The sequence below is a fragment of the Trachemys scripta genome, chromosome 16 (genome assembly GCF_013100865.1).
Source record: "Trachemys scripta elegans isolate TJP31775 chromosome 16, CAS_Tse_1.0, whole genome shotgun sequence".
Classification (NCBI taxonomy): Eukaryota; Metazoa; Chordata; order Testudines; family Emydidae; genus Trachemys; species Trachemys scripta.
In genome coordinates this window covers 14,040,104-14,059,807 of record NC_048313.1, presented here as the reverse complement: position 1 = coordinate 14,059,807, position 19,704 = coordinate 14,040,104, and the positions used below count along the sequence as shown (strand labels likewise).

The following is a 19,704-nucleotide window of genomic DNA, read 5'->3' as shown; positions in this document are numbered from 1 at the left end:
CAAAACGCCACATTTATTAGTAATACATGTATTCATTAACACTGTATCATATGCATATAATATATTACACTTACACTCACACACAAACACACTCCGTCTTGTTGTTACCAATTAGTTGCTCCCCTTAACTTCACTGGCCAGGTGAGTTAGATGGGGGAGGGGGTGGAGCCGGGCTTCTGCCGATCCGGATCGATGCTCCCATGTTGACAAGACGAGACCCGGGGTCCTCTGCAAGACACCTCACTTTTATAGCAGTTTTCCTCTTATGCAAATCTATACCAGATTGAAACTCTGTGTCTGTGTCCATTGGTCCTTTGTGCTGCTTTCTTTTGAGTGTTGTCCCAATGCTGCAAAGAGGGTGTTTCCAAAAGAAGGTGCTTGCTTCTAACCCCCGAGGCCGTCGGTATGTCTGCTTGTCTTTAATGAGCCCACTTGACACGTTTTATTGTCCTTGGGTCTGGCTCCCAGCCCCTCTCCAACAGTTGAGGCTGTCTGGAGGTGCTGCCTTCCATGCCTTGCTCATCCACACCTCATTCATTCAACAGGGCAATTGATTAAGAGTGGGGGGGGGGAGAGCTCTTGTTCTACTGCTAGCAAAAAGAAATGTTTCTTCTATCTTATTCTATCCTTAGGGGCTATAATATTCTACCAAGGGCAATGCAAAGTTTCTAAATGAGGCTTTGATACAAAGTCCCATGAAAACAGAGGTCACACGTGGGTAGACCCACCACAAGGTTATATGAAGAGGCACAATGTAAAGTCATATGAAAATTATTAGAGATTTATCTACAGCTGCTGCCTCCCCACTACCCGCAGGGGCCATGGAAGCCAATCCGTCCCTGCTGGACACCGTCGGGGTGGGGGACCTGGTGCTGCTGGACCCCCTGTCGGAGGAGTCGCTGTTGCAGAACCTCAAGGAGCGGTTCCGGCACCAGGAGATTTACGTAGGTGTCGGGGGCTGCGCAGGGGGGAGCAATGGGGCCGATCAGGGGCTCCCCCCGCCCCAGGAGAGGGAACTCTTGTGACCCCCCCCACGCTTCGCTCTCGCCCCCACGTGCTCATGGCCTCCGTGTTCCCCCCCCCAGACATACATCGGGAATGTGGTGATCTCCGTGAACCCCTACCGGCCCCTGCCCATCTACTCCCCGCAGACGGTGGAGGATTATCGCAACTGCAACTTCTTCGCCCTCAAGCCGCACATGTGAGTGGGCCGGGCGGGGGCCATCGCTGAGCAAGCCCCCCTGGTAGGGACAAACTGGGGAGTCAGGGAATGGGGCTCGGGGCCTTTCCCTCTAGGGGGCGCCGGCTCTGATCCATCCCCAGGGCAGGGACTGGCTGGCTCAAGGGGGCAGGGAATGGGGCTTGGGGCCTTTCCCTCTAGGGGCTGCCGGCTCTGATCTGGCCGCAGGTTGGCCGGGACTGAAAGCCCTACAAGCCATGGGGGCCGGCATGGAGTGTATCAGCGTCTCAAGCCGGGTCCCGGAGCTGGGGGCAAGGGCGGGTTCCCGGCCCGTCCTGTCCCGGGGTGGACGACGAGTCCACAACGGGCTTATGTATAATTGAGTCAAACCTGTGCGTGCTCAGAGTCACTGACAGGTTCAGCGCCGCTCGCAGGAGCGTTTGCTTGGGGGGAGGAGGTAGGAAAAAGCATTGTGTGATATGGTGCCCCTCAATCCTGATCCGCAGCCCCCTGCTAGCCCAGCCGAGACCCCTGAGGCCAGGTCTCCAGCCAGGCTCTTGGGCTAGGGAGTGGGGAGCCTTGGCCGGGGCTGGGGGGCGGGATCTGTCCCTTTCTAACCCCTCTCCCTTCACCCCCCCAACCACCCACTTATAGCTACGCGATCGCTGACGATGCCTATCGCTCCCTGCGGGACCGTGACAAGGACCAGTGCATCCTGATCACGGGCGAGAGCGGCGCGGGCAAGACAGGTGAGGAGAGGACGCCCGCCCCTGGCAGAGCCTGCGGGGGAGGCTAGGGATGGCGTGCGAACCCCGCGGGGTCGTCAGCTGAGTCGTTCCCACAGTGAGCAGAGCCCAGGTTTTGGGCCGGCGGGGGGGGGGGTTGGCGGGGGGGGGGGGGGCAGGGGGGGGGGTCGTGGGGGGGGTCCCTGCTGGAGTCACCCCCTGTTCTCTGCAGCCAGGAGGCTGACGGGCCCCAACGGCCGGGCCGTTGTTTGTCCCCGCAGAGGCCAGCAAGCAGGTGATGTCCTATGTGGCGGCCGTGTGTGGCAAGGGTGAGGAGGTGAACCAGGTGAAGGAGCAGCTGCTGCAGTCCAACCCGGTGCTGGAAGGTGGGTGCCCCCCGGCCCTGAGAAGAACCTCTAGTTCCCCCGCCGGGGCCTGGCCGGTTCGTGCCCCAGAGCCCGGCCTGGGGGGTGTCAGAGGCCACAGGGCTCCCAGCTGTTCCCCCACACCGGGGCCTGGCCGGTTCATGCCCTGGAGCCCGGCCTGGGGGGTGTCAGAGGCCACAGGGCTCCCAGCTGTTCCCCCACACCGGGGCCTGGCCGGTTCGTGCCCTGGAGCCCGTCCTGGGGGGTGTCAGAGGCCATGGGGCTCCCAGCTGTTTCCCCCGCCGGGAGCCTGACCCAGGCTGGCACTCCCCCAAGCTCGTCTGACCCTCCCCCCGCACCAGCCCCAAATCCCGGCCACGCCCCATGGCAGGGAGCCCCCCGCGCTCTGCCCATGGCCACGTCCTCCACACCTGCTCCACCCCAGAGAGGCTGCCCTGCAGCAGAAGGGGTGGAGGGAGAATCCCAGGAAAGGTACAAATAACGATTTCTCTCCCCCCGGCCCTATTCTCGTCGCAGCCTTCGGTAATGCCAAGACCATCCGCAATGACAACTCCTCCAGATTCGTGAGTGGTTCTGCCTCCAGCCCCCCCGGGACCCCTCCATGCGACTCCTGTTCCCCCAGCATCTCCCTCCCCCACCCTCACGACTCCCGTCCCCCTCCCCCTCGACTCATGTCCCCCCAGGGTCTCCCTCCCCCGCCCTCCTGACTCCCGTCCCCCTCCCGCATGATTCATGTCCCCCCAGCCTCCCCCTCCCCGGCCCCCACGACTCCCATCTCCCCAAATGTCCCCCTCCCATGACTCATGTCCCCCCAATGCCACCCTCCCCCACCCTCCCAACTCCTATCCCTCTCCCCCGCCCTCACAATTCCCATCCCCCTAACATCCCCCCCCCGCACCCTCGTGACCCCCGTCCTGCCCTGCCCCCTGACTCGTCGGTCTCTGCCTCTCCCAGGGCAAGTACATGGACGTGGAGTTTGACTTCAAGGGCCAGCCCCTGGGCGGTGTCATCAGCAACTGTAAGTGCCCCGAGCCCCACTTCCCCGCGGGCAGGGGCTGGGCTGGGCCCGGGGCCAGTGGCTCCGTGTGGGGCCGGCCAGAGAAGAGCGTGTGGGCACCGTGCCCTCCAGCGTGTGCCAGGGGCAGCGCCGTGTGCCAGGACCTGGCAGGGGCTGGGTTAAGACTGGAGCGGGACCGGGGGCCTTTCCGGAGGGGGGTGGGGGCGGCACGTGGCCGAGGCTCCCAGCTGTTTCCACCCCTTAGCCGGACCTTGGGCTTCCTGCAGGGAGCAGGGCCACAGATCCGTTCCCAGCCCGGCACAATGGAACAATAGGGGCTGGACCCCCGCCCAGCATCCCTCCCCAAGCATCCGGCTCCCCGCCCCCTCCCGCACCAACCGGGCCCTGACGTACCCAGGCCCAGTGCCCCCCGCTGGGCACAGAGTCCGCCCCCCGGCGACCCCCGGGGCACCGGTTCCCCCCCAGCAGCCTCCCGGGCACTGCTCCCCTCGGCGGTGATGTGTGTGGCCCTAAAGCTGAGCTGGGGATCCCCCGTGTCTCTCCTCTGCAGACCTGCTGGAGAAATCCCGCGTCGTGAGACACGTCAAAGGGGAGAGGAATTTCCACATCTTCTACCAGCTCCTGGCCGGGGGATCTGACCAGCTCCTGAGTACGGCTGGGACCCCCTGGGCTGGGGGATGCGGTTTGGGCAGTGCCCCCACTGGGCTGGGGGATGGGGTTTGGGCTGCATCGCCCGGGCCGGGCTGCGGGACGGGGTTTGGGCAGTGCCCCCACTGGGCTGGGGGAGGGGAGGGGGTTTGGCCTCCATCGACCAGGCCGGGCTGGGGGCTGGGGATGAGATTTTTGGGCTGTGTCGGCCGGGCCGGGCTGGGGACGGGGTTTGGGCAGTGCCCCCACTGGGCTGGGGGCCGGGCACAGGGTTTGGGCTGCGTTGGCCGGGCCGGGCTGGGAGATGAAGTTTTTGGGCTGCATGGGAATCTGGGGACGGGGTTTGGGGCCCATCGCAGCAGCCGCAGCCCGGGCAGGGCCGGGTGGGGGACCCAGGCGGGAACCTGCTCTGGGCTCAGCCACGGCCTGTCCCCTCTCGCAGAGGAGCTAAAGCTGAAGCGGGACTGCGGACACTACGGATACCTCGGCCAGGAGGACCCCAGCCTGCCGGGCATGGACGACGCGGCCAACTTTCGAGCTGTTCAGGTCCAGCCTCGAGGCGGGGGGTGGGGAGCGGGTGAATCGGTCTGTCTCCCTGCCCCCGAAATCCCCACACTGCCCCCCGGTCACAGGGTCACAGGCCAGGTGCTCGGCACCCGCTCCAGATGCTGCCGGCCGGGACTCTGGGGCGGGGTCTCCCTTCGGGGCTCACTCCCCACGGGCAAGGAACCGGCTCAGCTTCGGTGCCTCTTGGCTCTGACTTCGGTCACCCCGTGAGCCCCCCTGGGGGAGCCTGACACGCCCCCCAAGGGCCTTGCCCCCCACTCACGGCCGGCAGGGACTCCCAGCCAGCGGGTGAGAGGCGGGTTGTTAGTCGCCGGGAACCCAGTGTAGGACAGAGCTGGTTAGCACCCACCAGGGACTCTCAGCAAAGTGCATCTGGGGGGGGAGCCAGAGCCCACGGCCCTCCTCCAAGTCCCAACCCAGGAGACTGACCCCTTCCAGCTGACCCCCTCCCGCTGCGCCTCCCCCTCCCCCTGCTTTGTCTCTTTCCCGGGCCAGCAGGTCACCTGGTCTGCACCAGCACCTCCGGCTGATCCTTGCAGAGGAGGGGGCCCATCAGTTGCCACCCTTCAGCGTGTCGGCCGTTCTCGGCAGCCCGTCGGCCGTCACACCTGCCCTCTAGGGGTCGCTGCGATGACGCGCCTTATCCTACACCACCAGATACTTGAGTAGCACAGAGGGGAAACTGAGGCACACACCGGATTCAGACAAAACATGGAGGAACATTCCCACTTGGTCACATCCCCCCAACTCTGCACTGGCCTGTCTCCCTGGCAGGACGCCATGACGGTCATCGGCTTCTCGCCGGCTGAGGTGCGGGCGCTGCTGGAGGTGGCCGCCGTGGTGCTCAACCTCGGGAACGTACGGCTGGGTAGCCAGTTCCAGGCCAGCGGGATTGAGTCCTGCAGCATCCAGGACAGCCAAGGTCAGGCGGGGACCCGCGGTGGGATGGGACCCCTGCCCTCGGCCCAGGCGCGGCTCCCCCATCTCCCCTCCCGAGGCCCCCTCTCCTGGGTGTGACCCACCCCCTCCCCGGTCCCGAGACGGTCTCACCTCCTGCCCCACCCCCCCAGCAGCCCAGCCCCCCCGGCGTCATTCCCCGGGGAGCTAACCGGCCTCTCCCCGTGCAGCCGTGCGGGAGATCTGCGAGCTGATCGGCCTGCCGGAGAGCGTCCTGGAGAAGGCCCTGTGCTCCCGCACCGTGGAGGCCAAGAAGGAGAAGGTGGTGACGGGTCTGAGCGTGGCCCAGGTGAGCGGGGGGACGGGGCGGGAGGCCCAGAGCCAGACCCGTTCACTTGGCCGCGCCCAGCATTTGCCGACGTCTCTGTCAGCCCCACCCCAAACCCTGTACCCCCGGGTCTCCTCCCAGCGACCCCTGGGTCCCACCCGTTAGCGGTGGGGCTGGGCCGCATTCGCCCCCCAGCGTCCGGCCCCCTCTTGCCAGGGCTGTGCCAGGCTCGGGGCTTTTCTGAGTCTGTCCCACGGCCGCGGGAGCTCCCTGGTGCCCAGCAGGGCCTGGCGCTGAGACGTGAGGCCGGGGGAGGTCTCTTGTCTGAGCCACCCCGGCTTGGGGCTGAAATCACCATCTCAGAAGCAGGTTCCCCCCCACACACGTGGGTTCCCAGGTCCGGGGTCCCTCTGAGCCGTCCCTCTGCAGCCGCCAGCCTCCAGCCCCTTTGCCTCCGCTCCTAGGGCTGCTACGGGCGGGACGCCCTGGCGAAGAACATCTACAACCGGCTCTTCAACTGGCTGGTGAACCGCATCAATGCCAGCATCAAGGTGGGTGTGCTGGAGACACCGGCCCCGGGTGAGGCCCGAACCCCTCGGCGCGGGAGCCCCCAGACCAAGGCGCAGGAACCGCTGTGTGGAGCCCGGCTAGCGGGGAGGTGGGGGGCTCCCGGTGCCGCTGGACAGCTGCTGTCGGATTCCTGCTCTCATCCCCGCTGTCTCCCGGTGCCCCCCTTTCCACCTCCCCATCCCCCCATCTGCCGGCTTCACCCCACCCCCTCCCCCTCGCCCTGAGTCCTGCCCCCTCCCCGGGCTTTGCTGGAGCTCTTGTGCCAAACCATCCAACGGCAGCACCCCCCCCCACCCCCCATGACCCCTGCCCCCTCTGTGGAGCCCAGGCTGGGCCCTCGGGACACGGCGAGTCTGGGGGTAACAAGCCCCCCGTGTTTGCCCAGGTGGACTCGAGTGAGCGGAGGAAGGTGATGGGAGTTCTGGACATTTACGGCTTCGAGATTTTCCAGGTTGGTGCTGGGTATGGCACCCACACGGGGCAGCGGGCACCTGGGGAGCCCAGGGCAGGGATAGCAGGGGCTGTGGGTCGGGAGTGAGGGGCACCGGCAGAGCTGGGGGTGGGGAGCTCAGGGCTGGGCTAGCAGAGGGCTGCGGGTCGGGAGTGAGGGACACTGGCAGAGCTGGGGGTGGGGAGCTCAGGGCTGGGCTAGCAGGGGCTGCGGGTCGGGAGTGAGGGGCACCGGCAGGGCTGTGGGGAGAGAGCCCAGGGCTGGGCTAGCAGGGGCTGCGGGTCGGGAGTGAGGGGCACCGGCAGAGCTGGGGGTGGGGAGCAGAGGGCTGAGGGGGGCTGCGGGTCGGGAGTGAGGGGCACCGGCAGGGCTGTGGGGAGGGGTGGGAAGCTTGCCACGCTCCCGGCTTCCTGGGTGCGGCACCCTCCTGCCCAGGTCCCCCCCCCCCGGCCGGGGGGGGGAACGTGGCCCCGAATCCTCGTTCCATGGGCCCTTCTGCCTTCTCCTTCCCGCCCAGAACAACAGCTTCGAACAGTTCGTCATCAACTACTGCAACGAGAAGCTGCAGCAGGTCTTCATCCTGATGACGCTGAAGGAGGAGCAGGAGGAATACGTGCGGGAGGTAACGGGAGCCCTGGGCCGGGGGGGGTTCCGGGAAGCCCTGTCGTTCCCCTGCCGCTACGGGCACCCCCCTGCCCGGCGTAGCGCTCCGATGGCAGCCCAGCGAACGGCACAGCGAGGGCGGCCGACGGGCAACCTTTGGCACTGAAGTGACCGGCCTTTAGCCAGGGCTGTCGGGAAGGGGGGGTTGAGAATGACATCCCCGCCCCCGCCCGGGAGTCCACAAGCTGCTCCAGCCACCCCGCCCGGCAGCTGGCGGCAGCCCGGCCCCCGGCACGTGCGGGCGGATTTGGCGGCACCATAACAGGAAGGTTGGGAATAACAACGCGCCGAGCCCCGGACATCCTGTTCCCCCCCCGAAGCCGGGGGCGGGGCTGGAATCCCCCGGTGAGAACCACGGCCGGTTAAGTGTGTGGGGACCACGTGGCTCAGTGCGGTCACGGGGCCGGGACAATGGGTCAGACAGACGTGGCGGTGGCTGCTTGGTTCGGTTCGGTTCCTGGCCCAGGGCCACCCCGTGGGATCCCTTCGAACGGGCCCTGTCCTGCTCCCGGCGTCAAATCCGCCTGCTGGGTGCTTAGAAATCCCGCGCGGGCGTCTCTCGGCTCTGCCCCTCGCCAGCGCTCCGGGCAGCGGGTTTGTGGAGACGCTTAGCACAGCCACCAGACCAGTGAGCCCAGCGACTTTCTCCAGACTGGGACGGGGGCTTGGATTCCAGCTCCCCTCCACCCCCCCGCCTCTGGTGTGAGCATCCCAGGCCCCCACCCGTGCAGTGCAGCCCAGCCCCCATCCCAAATCGAGCTGGGCTGGAAGTCGGGGGGTTCAGGCCCCGAATGCCACTGAAATCCCACTGGCGCCCCGGGCCGTCCCCGTCAGCTGGACAGGCCTTCGCGGGGCTTCCCAGCTGGTGCCGCCACCAGCCAGGTCAGGCTCCCATGGCCGCTCTCCTCCCCAGGGCATCCAGTGGACACCCGTGGACTTTTTTGACAACAGCATCATCTGCAGCTTGATTGAGGATGTGAGTGGCTGGTTGAGCGACGGACGGTGGTGACGGGACCAGCTCTTGGCGGGAGGGGGCCTGCGGGCGAGGGCTCCCCACCCCGGGCAGAGGAACCAGGACAAAACATGGGCACCGCTTACCGGCCCCGAACAGGGGCCAGGCCCAGGCCCTGCCAAGGGGGCATTTTGCCTCCTCAGCTCTGCTGGTTTGGCACAATTGGCCTTTTCTGTACAGGAAAGAAATAGCAGAGGGCTGTGGGTCAGGAGCTGCGGGGGGAGACCGGGGCTGGGCTAGCAGGGGCTGCGGGTCGGGAGTGAGGGGCACTGGCAGAGCTGGGGGGAGCCCAGGGCTGGGGTAGCAGGGGCTGCGGGTCGGGAGTGAGGGGCACCGGCAGAGCTGGGGGGAGCCTAGGGCTGGGGTAGCAGGGGCTGCGGGTCGGGAGTGTGGGGCATCATGGAGCTGCGGGGGGGGGGACCCAGGGCTGCGGTAGCAGGGGCTGCGGGTCGGGAGTGCGGGGCGCTGCGGACTGGGCTGGCCCCAGGTCCGTGACCCGCCGGCTCTGCGCAGAGCAAGGCCGGGATCCTGGCCATGCTGGACGAGGAATGCCTGCGCCCCGGGGTGGTGACCGAGGAGACCTTCCTGGCCAAGCTGAACCAGGTGTGTGCCAGCCACAAGCACTACGAGAGCAGAGACACACAGAACGCCCAGCGCATCACAGACGCCAGCCTGGCCGGCCCCTGCTTCCGCGTCCACCACTACGCCGGCAAGGTGAGCTCCCAGCATGCACTGCTTGGGCTTGGGGGGGCCCAGACTGCCCCACGTGGGGCCTTTGTAGGCTCCAGTGGTTAGACAAGGGAGCACCTGGCTCTGGGAGGGGAGTGGGGTCTAGTGGTTGGGGCGGGTGGGAGCCAGGACTCCTGGGTTCTGTCCCTGGCTCTAGGACGGGAGTGGGTCTAGGGGTTAGAGCATGGGGGGGCTGGGAGCCAGAACTCCTGGGTTCTATCCCTGGCTCTGGGAGGGGAGTGGGGTCTAGGGGTTAGAGCAGGGGGGGCTGGGAGCCAGGACTCCTGGGTTCTCTCCCTGGCTCTGGGAGGGGAGTGGGGTCTAGTGATTAGAGCAGAGAGGATTGGCAGCCAGGACTCCTGGGTTCTATCCCCGGCTCTGGGAGGGGAGTGGGGTCTAGTGGTTAGAGAGGGGGGTGGGAGCCAGGACTCCTGGGTTTTGTCCCCGGCTCTGGGAGGGGAGTGGGGCCTAGGGGTTAGAGCAGGAAAGCCGCGAGCGGGCTGGGAGCCAGGACTCTCTGGGCCTGGGGAGTTAGGGGAGCCCCTGCCAGTGATGCTTTGGGTCCCTCCCCCCCACAGGTGACCTACAACGTGACGGGGTTCGTGGAGAAGAACAACGACCTGCTGTTCCGCGACCTCTCGCAGGCCATGTGGAAAGCTCGGCACGAGCTGCTGCGCTCCCTCTTCCCCGAGGGGGACCCCCAGAAAGCCTCCCTCCGGCGCCCCCCCACCGCCGGCTCCCAGTTCAAGGCCTCCATCGCCACGCTCATGAAGAACCTGTACTCCAAGAACCCCAACTACATCAGGTGGCCAGGGATGGGGGTGGGAGCAGGGCTAGAGCTCAGCGTCTGCCGCTCTCAAACCCAGGCACTATGGGAGAATCTCCCTGGCTGTGAGCAGTGTAGGGGCTCTGACACACAGCAGAGAGAGGGGAGAAATTCCCTGGCTCTCAGCAGTGATGGGGCTTTGACACACAGTGAAGCAAGGGGAGAAATTCCCTGGGCTGTTAGCAGTGGAGGGGCTATGAAACACAGCAGCCCAAGTAGAGACTCTCTCCTGGCTGCGTAGGGGTTTGAGACACACTGACGTGAGGGGAGAATCTCCCTGGGCTGTGAGCAGTGCAGGGGCTTTGACACACAGTGGAGCCGTCTTTAACCTCCTCCCCTCTCCGGCCCAGGTGCATCAAACCCAACAACAACAAAGAGCCTGGCGTGTTTACGGACGGGCTGGTGCAGATGCAGGTCCGGTACCTGGGGCTCCTGGAGAACGTGCGGGTGCGGCGGGCCGGCTACGCCTACCGGCAGGGCTACGAGCCGTGCCTGGAGCGCTACAAGATGCTCTGCAAGCAGACCTGGCCCAAGTGGAAGGGGGGTGCCAGGTAGGGGAGGCGAGGCGCGGGGGGGGGGGGGTGTGGGGGCTTGGGGCAACCTGCCGGGTGGGGGGCAGCCTGGGAGGGGAGCTGGATGTGCCCCCCGTGGGGGGATGCTGAGAAGGGGAGCGCGGGGGGGGGAGGTGTCAGCCCCACGCAGGGAGTGTTGCGGGGCGGGAGGTAGCAGAGGTGCTGGCAGTGCCTGGGGGGAGGGCGTAGCAGCGACCGGCTCAGCCCCATGGCGCTGCCCCCCTCTCGTGGGTCACCACCCTGGCCTGGGCTCCCCCTGCCGGCCCCGCCCCTGCCCCTGCAGTGGGGTCCAGGGGCCCAGCGCTTCCCCCTGGGAGTTTCCTGCCGGGGGAGGGGGGGGGGCAGGAACCTGAGTCCGGTGTTTGGTGCAGGGACGGCGTCCAGGCCCTGCTGACCGACCTGTGCATCCCCCCGGTGGAGCTGGCGTACGGGCACACCAAGATCTTCATCCGCACCCCACGCACCGTGAGTCCCTGGGGGGCTGGGGCGGGGGAGGGGAATGGGCTAATCCAAGACGGGGGCGTTGCATGGGAAGACCCCTGGTTGGGGGGGGCAGTTGAACAGCCCGAGCTGGGGACGTTCCCCCTGCTGGGGGGCGCTAGGTGGGAGGGGCTGTGCCCCCGAAGCCTCCCTCTAGCTAGATCCCCGCCTCTGCTTTGGGGGCAGCCGCCCCCCAGTCTGAGGCGTGTCCAGCTGCCAATGCCAAGTCCGGCCCCCTGGCCCTTCCAGCCGGCGTCCCGAGAGAGAGGGCGACTGGCCTGAGGGCTGGGCCGTGGGGTGTCCAGGGCTGGAGAGAGGGGGGACCCCGAGTTCCAGCCCTGCTCGGACCAGACTCCAGGGAAACTTCCCTTCCGTGGCGGGGGTGTCCGCGTGCTCCTGCCGCAGGCGGCACCTGAAGGGTTAACATGCTCTGGGGGGGCCGTCCTGGCTCCCCTGCCTGGCTTTGACCCTCCTGGTGCCCCCCCTCCCCAGCTCTTCGACCTGGAGGACAGGCGCCGGCTACGCATGGCTGATCTGGCCTCGCTGATCCAGGCCACCTACCGCGGCTGGAGGTGCCGCACTCACTACCAGCAGATGCGCAAAAGCCAGATCGTCATCTCGGCCTGGTTCCGGGGACAGGCGGTAACTCCCCCCCCCCACCCCGTCTCCTCCCGCTTCCCCTCAGCCCCGGGGGGGGCCCTTAGCTTGGCTGCTCTCCCCTCCTCCAACCTGCGCTGGATCGGGGCCCCTCCCTGACCCGGGCGGGAGTTTGCTCAGGCAAACGCCGCTTCCCGAGGGGAATTTCTTAGGTGTGTTACCCGGCCCGGATCAGGGCCCCATTGCGCCCGGACATGGAGGGAGGGACGCAAGCCAGGCCCCGCCCCACGGCGCGGATGAGGGACGGAGGATCGTCCCCTTGCTCAAAGTCTGCGGCCGAGCCGAGAATAGGACCCAGGCGTCCGGGATCCCTGCCTTAGACCGTCCTGCCCCTTGAACCCTCCGTTCGGACGCAGGGCTGCTCCGGGGGGCGGGGAGGGGGGCGTGCAAACCCACCAGGATGGGCCCCGGGGGAAAGGTCTTCAGGGCCCCCAGAGTCCGGCTGCGGGGAGCCATGCCCGGCCCTCACTGGCATCTCAACCTAGTCAGCGCCACGTGAGTTCCCCGCCCCGCCCGCCGTCAGTTTCCCGCCCCGCCCGCCGTCGCCCGTTCACACCCGGACTTTCCCCTTTGCAGCAAAAGAAGCGGTTCGAGCAGATGAAAAGGTCGACGTTGCTTATCCAGGCCTGGGTCCGGGGATGGAAGGTGAGGGGGCAGTGCCTCCCGGAGGGCCCCTCTCCCCAGCCAGTGTCTCTCCGGGCCACCAGCCCACGGGGCCTGCAGGCGCTCGTGGGGGACGAGCCGTCGGGAAGGCGCCGGGGCCCGGTGGGCAGCGGGCGTTTGGCCGGCGTGAGGGAGGCACCGAGGTTTGGCCCTGTGTGGTGGAAACGTTCACCGGGGATCTTCGCGGGCCGAGTGGGACGTGGGTGCTCGGCGCTCTTGGGGTGGCCAGGGTGGGGGGCAGGGGCCCGAGAGAGGCGTGGGCGGGGGGCAGATTGGTACCAGAGCCCCGGTAAGAGGCAGGCTGCATTGGACTGACCCCAGGGGGGCTGTGATGCCGGGGGGATACGGCCTCGCCGGAGCACACCGCCCCCTACAGGATCCTGGCCAGTGCCCCGCCCGAGTCGCTCCTCCTGGGGCCGGGCTCCTTGGAGTCTCTCGCTCTGTCTCTCCGCGTCCGTCTGTCCTTCCTCCTCCTCCTCCTCCTCAGGGCTCCGGCGGGGCTCTGACCTCTCGCCCTTCCCTCTCCGCAGTCTCGCAGGCTCCTGCGGGAGCTGAAGCACCAGCAACTCCGCAGCGAGGCCGCGGCCACTATTTCTGCCTACTGGAAAGGGTACAAGGTAACAGCAGCCCAGGCGCCGGCCCGGCGCCCCGCTGGGGCCTCTGTGCCGTGGCTTCCGGTCAGCCTCTGCCCACGTCTGCCCCGCGGCCGGGCCTCACCTCCCCGCTCGGGGCGCGGCCGGGGAGCCGTCCGGCACCCAGTGCCCAGTTTAACGCGTGCTCGGCCCTTGACTCGATACCGGGCCCAATGCCAGGCACTTTCCCTGCCAGCTGGTCTGCGCCTGCCTCTCTCGCGCTGTCCCGGGCCTGTCCTGTCTTTCCGCCCTGGCCCCCTGTGGGGTTGGGGGCCGCTTGTCTTCTCCGCTTCCTGCCCCGCTCCAGAGCCCGGCCCCGGCTGGGACGGGGGCTCTCCGGGGATGGTCTGGTGCAGCTGGGGAGGGAGCGCGGAGCCCAGGAGAAAAGCGAGTGGGGTTAGCCAGGAGAGAGGCAGGTTCCCCCCGTCGCCTGGCCCGTCTGACGCCCCGGCCCGCCACGGGGCTGCTCATGGGGACGTCTCCCTTTGCAGACGCGGAAGCAATACAAGAAATATTTCCGCTCTGGGGCATCCGCCACCCTGGCCAATTTCATCTACAGGAGACTGGTGAGTCGGGGCCGTCCAGGGCTGAGGGAAGGGACAATGGGCTGGAAATCTTCAAAAGAGGGCGCTGAACCGCTTAAGGGACTGGGACATGGGGCCTGTCCCCTCTAGGGGGCGCCAGCTCCGATCCGGCCCCAGGGTGGGGGACTGGCTGGCTCAGGGGGGCAGGGAATGGGGCAGGGGCCTGTCCCCTCTAGGGGGCGCTGGCTCTGATCCGGCCCCAGGGTGGGGGACTGGCTGGCTCGGGGCGCTGGGAATGGGGCACGGGGCCTGTCCCCTCTAGGGGGCGCTGGCTCGAATCCGGCCCTAGGATGGGAACTGGCTGGCTCACGGGGTGCGGGTGGGAATGGGACCCGGGGCCTTTCCCAGTTGGGTTTTTAAAAGGTCCACGCTGGGTTTTGTAAGACTCCAGAACCATTTTCAAACCTCTCGAGCCGGCGCTCGCCCTCTGGGGCGCTCTCGCCCCCGCATTGGACTCTAACCCATTAGAAGGCATTCCCGCTCTAGAACCTCGTCGTTTGCAGTCTAGAACGTTCTGCATTTTCACCCCCTGTGTTTTCTGCTCCCCGTCGCCCAAAGCTGCAAAAGTTTTTCCTGGGGCTGCGCAACAACCTCCCCCCCCTGGTAGTGACGGATCGCAGCTGGCCCGCCGCCCCCTACAAGTTCCTGGCAAACACCAACGAGGAACTGAAGAAAATATTCTACCCCTGGAAGGTCTGTCGGAGGAGAGGCCAAACCCCAGGCCTGGCTGCTTATCCCCTGGCTGTCACCGCGGGGAGAGGGGGGAGGGTCTGAACCCCAACTTCCAACATGCTGCCTCCCTCCGTTCCCTCCTGGCACTTTTCTTACCTTCCCCTCCGAACGATTCGCCCCAGAGGCGGCTGCATTGCAGTGCCGGGGAAGGGAATCCTCTGCAGTGTTGCTCTGTAGCTGGTACCCACAGCTGAAGTGTCCCACCCTAGAGATGGCTGCATGGCAGGGCTGGGTGACCAGGCCCCGTTCAGCAACTTCCCCCTCCCGCTCCGGCGCTGGCTGCGTGGCTGTCCGTCAGCTGCCACGTCCCAATTCCAGAGGTGGCTGCATTTTAATGGCAGGCGACGCGACCTCTGTAGTTCCACACCCCTCCCCGCCTCCCTCTGGGTTTTCTTGGCGCACCTGCCCAGCGCCTGATAAATGACAACGGCCCCGTCGGCCCCTCTCTGCTCCTGGCCGGGGATCGGCCCGCTGTGATTCCCCACGGCCGTCTCCCTTATTCACCTCCCCTAGGGTCCCGGTGGGCGGTCCCCCCTTTGCCCTCTCTGCAGGCGGGATCTGGGGTCTGGCCCTGACCCGGCTTTCTCCTCCCCTCGCAGTGTAAGAAGTATCGGGACCGGCTGACTCCGCAGAGGAAAGCTCTCCTGCAGGACAAGCTGTGTGCCAGCGAGCTCTTCAAAGACAAGAAGACCCTGTATACCAAGAGGTTAGCATGGGGTGGGGCGGGGCTCAGTCCTCCAGTGGAGGGGGGGCTCAGTCCTCCAGTGGGGGGGCTTGGTCCTCCAGGGGGGGATTCGGTCCTCCAGTGCGGGCTCCCAATCCCAGAGTGGGGGCAGGGCAGCAGGACTTTTGCTCGTGAATTAAAGCGAGGGGTGGGCAGGGCAGGCGGGCGGCTCATGGGTCCCGCGTGGTCTCTTCCAGCCTCCAGCAGTCGTTCCAGGGCGAGTACCTGGGTCTCCAGAAGAACCCCAAGTACCGGGCGCTCCACACCGCGGCCGAGGGCAAACTGGTCCTGGCCGACACCGTGCGAAAAGTCAACCGGGCCAACGGCAAGGTGGGGCAGCCCCTCCCCTCCCCGGGCCGAAGGGCTTCCTGCTCTCCTCTGCCGGCCCGCTGCAGCGAGGTCTCCCCGGCACACTTCTCTGCTGCCCCCCAACCCGCTCTGTGGGTCGCCCCGGTGTCCCGGCTGCTCCCCGTCCCCCTCTCCGGGCGTGAGGATAATAAATCCTCGCCCTTCGCTAGCGCATTTCACCCAGAGAGCTCCAAGCGCACCCCAAAGGAGGTCAGTCTCGTCATCCCCCTTTTATAGGGGGGAAGCGGAGGCTCTGAGCGGGGCAGTGACTTGCCCGAGGTTACCCCGGCCAGAGCTGGGAACAGAGCCCAGGCCTCCTGTGTGCCCGTCCCGGGCACTCCCCTCTTCGCCACGCTGCTCGGGATCGGGCCCCGACGGGCCGGGCTGTGCACCCGAGCCAAGCGCCTGGAGCTCGCCCTGTGCTGATGCCTCTCCCGGGACTCGGTGTCTTGGCCCCTTTGGGGTTTACTGAGGTACAGGTTGGGGGGTATCGGCCCAACCCCCCCACACACACGTGTCTGGCAGCCCCCGCCCACCCTCACCCTCCCGCCGGCTCCTTTGCAGGCCGTTCCCCGGCTCTTCCTGCTCACCAAGAATCACATCATCCTGGCCGACCCCAAGGCCGCCCAGCCCAAAACCGTGGTCAGCCTGAGCGACATCCGGAGCGTCTCGGTCACCCGCTTCTCCGACGGCTTCTTCGTCTTGCACCTCAGTGAGGTACGGCCCGGAGGGGCGGGGGGGCGACGGGGCACAAGGGGTGCTGTGGGCGAAGGCTGCCCGGGACCCCCATGGGCTCTTGGGAAAAGATTTTCCAGCGGGGGGGAGGCTGTGCGTGACCCCTTTTCCCACAGCTCGTGGACGGACAGCGGGTGTCACTCATCGTCCTTCCGCGCCACGGGGGCCCCCTACCGCGTCAGTCCCAGGGTGTCAGTCGGTGCTACCGTCCCGGCCTCGCTGCAGTGCCGCTCCGGGAGCAGCACGTCCCGCCGGCCCGGGGCTGCCAGCGGTGTGGGGAGGTGGCCGGAGGCCCCCCGCCTCCCCCCGCAGCGAGCTGAAGTGTGGGGGGGCCATCCCTGTGTTTGCTTCCCCCCCTTAGACCTCCACAGTGGGTGCCAAGGGGGACTTCCTCCTCGTCAGCGACCACCTGATCGAGCTCATCACCAAGCTCCACCAGACGCTGCTGGAGACCACCGCCAAGACCCTCAACCTCCAAGTGGCTGATGAGTAAGGGCAGGGATTGGCCAGAAGGGTGGGTGGGCGGAGCCTGAGCTGGGTGTGAGGGGGAAGAGGAGGCTTCTGATTGGGCTGATGGGCATGACTGTCACCTAGGCGTGTGATGGTCTCTGTCGCCCTCTGGTGGCTTTTGCCTGGAAGAGGATAAGAGTCTGTTACCGCTGCTGGCTGAGGGACCCAATCCTCTAGCTCCAGTGGGTTGGAGGCTCGTCCTTCTAGCGCGATGGGGGTTCGAATCCCGCTGCCGGCCCAAGCAGGGTCCCGGCCACCGTGCGAGCGTTTAGCAATGGCCAGGGCAGGCCGGGCTCTGAGTGGCAGCCATGGCAACCCAGCACCGCTTGCACCTCCGGCTTTTTCCCCAGCCTGGGGCGGCGTGTTGGGCATCCCTGGGGGGAAGGGGGGGTGGGGCCGCGCCAGGGATCAGGGCTGATCTCAGAGCGCCCGGGGGTCCGTGCAGGTTCTCCACACAGTTCGGCAAGAGCAGCGTCGCCATCCGGATCGTGGAGACGGCCGAGAAGAACAGGGTGGCGCCCGTCTGCAAAAAGAAAGGCAGTCACAAGATGGAGATCCTGGTGCACTGAGGCCCCAGGACGCCTGCCGTGCCACGGGGCGGGGATGGCTGGGAAGCCGCCGTGCCAGCAGCTGAGAACCTGGCGCTCGAGGCCCCATGGCAGGGCGCGATCCCGCCCGGCTGGGGGCACAGACCTTTCTCCTTCCGCTCTGATCCCTGCCAGTCTCTCGGCAAACCCAGGCAGCCCAAGGCCAGGCTCGTGCCCGGCTGGTGAGAGCCCTTCCCTTTCCATGCTGGGGGGGGAAAGGTCTTCGCTCGAGGCCGGCTCCCTGCTCTCGGGTGGGGATCGGTGCAAATAACATTAAATATACGAGCAAGTCGGACCGGTTCTGCCGCCTGTCGCTGTTATGTGTGTTACGGTCGCACCAACCCCCGAGCTCGGGGTCCCGCTGTGCCAGGCACTGCTCAGACCCCCGGGGAGACCAGCCTCTCCCCAAGGGGCTCCCGGAAATGTCCCCGTTTTACAGCCCACGGGTCACTCGGGACGCTCGTGGTGGAGCGGGGGATTGAACCCTGGGATCCCATTAATCAGACACCAGGGTAACGGGGCACAGACGCCACCGGCCTCGGCCAAGGAGCAGAGATGCCGGCGATGGGGCCGGACCAGCTCCAGGAATAGCAGAGGGGCACTGGCGCCATCCCCGCTGCTGCCTCTTCTCTGCCATCCTGGCTTTCTTTTTCCAAGCCAGCAGGTGGAGCAGTTGGCACGGCCCATCTCAAGCCGTGCCATGGGGCGTAGACACCCCACTTAGGAGCCGGGGGCTCATTGGGCCGGGAGCTTGGGTTCCATTCCTGGCTCTGGACGCAGGGGTCTATTGGGTTAGCGCGGCGGGGCTGGGTGCCAGGACTCCTGGGTTCTATTCTAGGAGAGGAGGGAGGGGAGGGGGGGTCTAGTGGTTCCGAGGGGGGAGACTTGGGAACTGAGACTCTTGGATCAAATCTCATCCGCTCTCTGCCTCAGTTTCCCCCTCTGCACACCAGGGATGATAATCCTACCACGTGGGGGAGGGGAATGAAACTTTGCACGCTGCTGTGAGATATTGAAGGGTGGGGGCCTGGGGGCCACAGGCACCCCTGGGTGTTGCAACCAGCAGAGAAGACCCCAAAGGGCGAGTGATCATCCGGTGATGGCCAGTGTGTCCCTATCAAAACTATCTAGGGGCTTGGTTTCCCCAGCTGCAGCTGGCCCCGTCGAGCGCGGGGCGTCTCCTTGGGGAAGGCTGCATCCGAGGGGTTTGCTAGCTCTGATTATTACAGCAGTGTGCAGAAGACCCGGGTCACGCCGCGCCAGGCGCTGTACAGGGCCCTAGTCTCAAAGCACATGGGAGCTACATAGGGAAGGGGTGGGAGGGGAAACCGAGGCCCAGAGTGGGGCAGGAAGTGGCCACGGTGGAGCTGGGACTTGAAGCCAGGGGTCTGGTGTCCCCCCAGATCCTCCCCCTGCCCCATATCCCTGCCCAGCCTCAGGCCCGGAGCCCCAGAGAACCAGGCCCATGGTCGGGCGCGTGGGTTGCGAGCCGGGGCCAGGGGCCGCTCTGGCTGGTCCCAGCACATTGAGGGTGACAGCCGGGCTGTCAGGCTGAGTTAGGCGACAGCGTGTGGATGGGTTGTGAGGGCCGGGGGGGGCTGCAGCCACCAGCGGAGATAATTCGACGGCGGGTTTCTCAGGGCGGGTGTGGGGAGGGTCCTGGCTCCAGCGTGGCAGGGCTGAGTCACCGGCGTGTCGAGCGCCAGCCTATGGGCAGTGCAGGCCCGAGCGCTGTGGGACTGGAGGGGCAGCAGCTTCTCCCTCAATCCTTCCTCTTCCCTCGGTTCTCTGCCTGCCTCTCCCGGGAGGTGAACGGCCCCGTCTCCGCCCCCCCGTGCCAGCATCAGCCCTGCCAGGAGAGACCCCCCCTCGCAGCCCATGGGAATGTGGGGGCCACAGCACCAGGCTCCCCTCCCTTGGGGGGGCCCTCCGTCACCACAGCACCCGGGCGCTGACAGAGAGACTTCAGCCCTCTGCAGGTGGCTGTTGCGCTGGGTGCAGGGGCAGGCTGGGTGCCAGCCGAGTAATGGGCATTGCCGGTGGCACACGCCAGCGCTTCCAGCCCCAAGACCTTGGTCTGAAGAGCCCTGTGTCCAAACCACAGCCAGGGGTGGCTCTGGGTGTAGCCTCCCCCGCCACCTGGGCCCTGGGGCATGGCTGGGGGGCTGCATTGCCCGGCGTTGGGAAGGAGGAGGGAGCATTGGGGGGTGCTGTCTCCCACAGGTGGGGGATCTTGGGTGTAGAGGCATCTCAAAGTCCCCGTTGCCCTAGGTGGTCGGGGTCTCCGGCCCTGGGCTAACAAAGGCGCCTGGTCTCTCCCGTGCCCACCTGTCGTGTCCCAGCAGCGGTGCAAGGTTGTTGCCAGAGCGCCGTGCACGCCCTCCCTGACCAGCAGGGGCCGCTGCAGCAGCCTCCTCTCCTGAGCCTGGGGCCCGGGGCGCTTGCGGGCGGCACCAGCGCCTGGCTTCCAAGCCAGGACC

At 66.8% G+C, this 19,704-nt stretch overlaps 1 protein-coding gene across 2 annotated transcripts; it reads left to right on the top strand.

Moving 5' to 3' along the window:
• Positions 1-779: 779 nt before the first annotated feature.
• On the top strand, positions 780-17,516 carry MYO1A (myosin IA). Of its 2 annotated transcripts, XM_034793045.1 has the most exons (28): positions 780-944; positions 1,086-1,201; positions 1,835-1,929; positions 2,187-2,291; positions 2,808-2,854; positions 3,246-3,309; positions 3,860-3,958; positions 4,400-4,503; positions 5,299-5,446; positions 5,652-5,770; positions 6,214-6,300; positions 6,705-6,770; positions 7,288-7,392; positions 8,347-8,409; positions 8,959-9,159; positions 9,753-9,979; positions 10,351-10,551; positions 10,944-11,037; positions 11,545-11,694; positions 12,286-12,354; positions 12,903-12,989; positions 13,496-13,570; positions 14,147-14,281; positions 14,920-15,026; positions 15,242-15,374; positions 15,957-16,109; positions 16,489-16,616; positions 17,083-17,516. In XM_034793045.1, the coding sequence occupies exons 1-28, from the start codon at positions 822-824 to the stop codon at positions 17,204-17,206; spliced, it is 3,225 nt and encodes a 1,074-aa protein (XP_034648936.1). In that variant the 5' UTR covers positions 780-821; the 3' UTR covers positions 17,207-17,516. The 2 variants fall into 2 exon arrangements, with proteins under 2 accessions (XP_034648936.1, XP_034648937.1); XM_034793046.1 differs by lacking the exon at positions 12,903-12,989.
• The last annotated feature ends 2,188 nt before the right edge of the window (positions 17,517-19,704 follow it).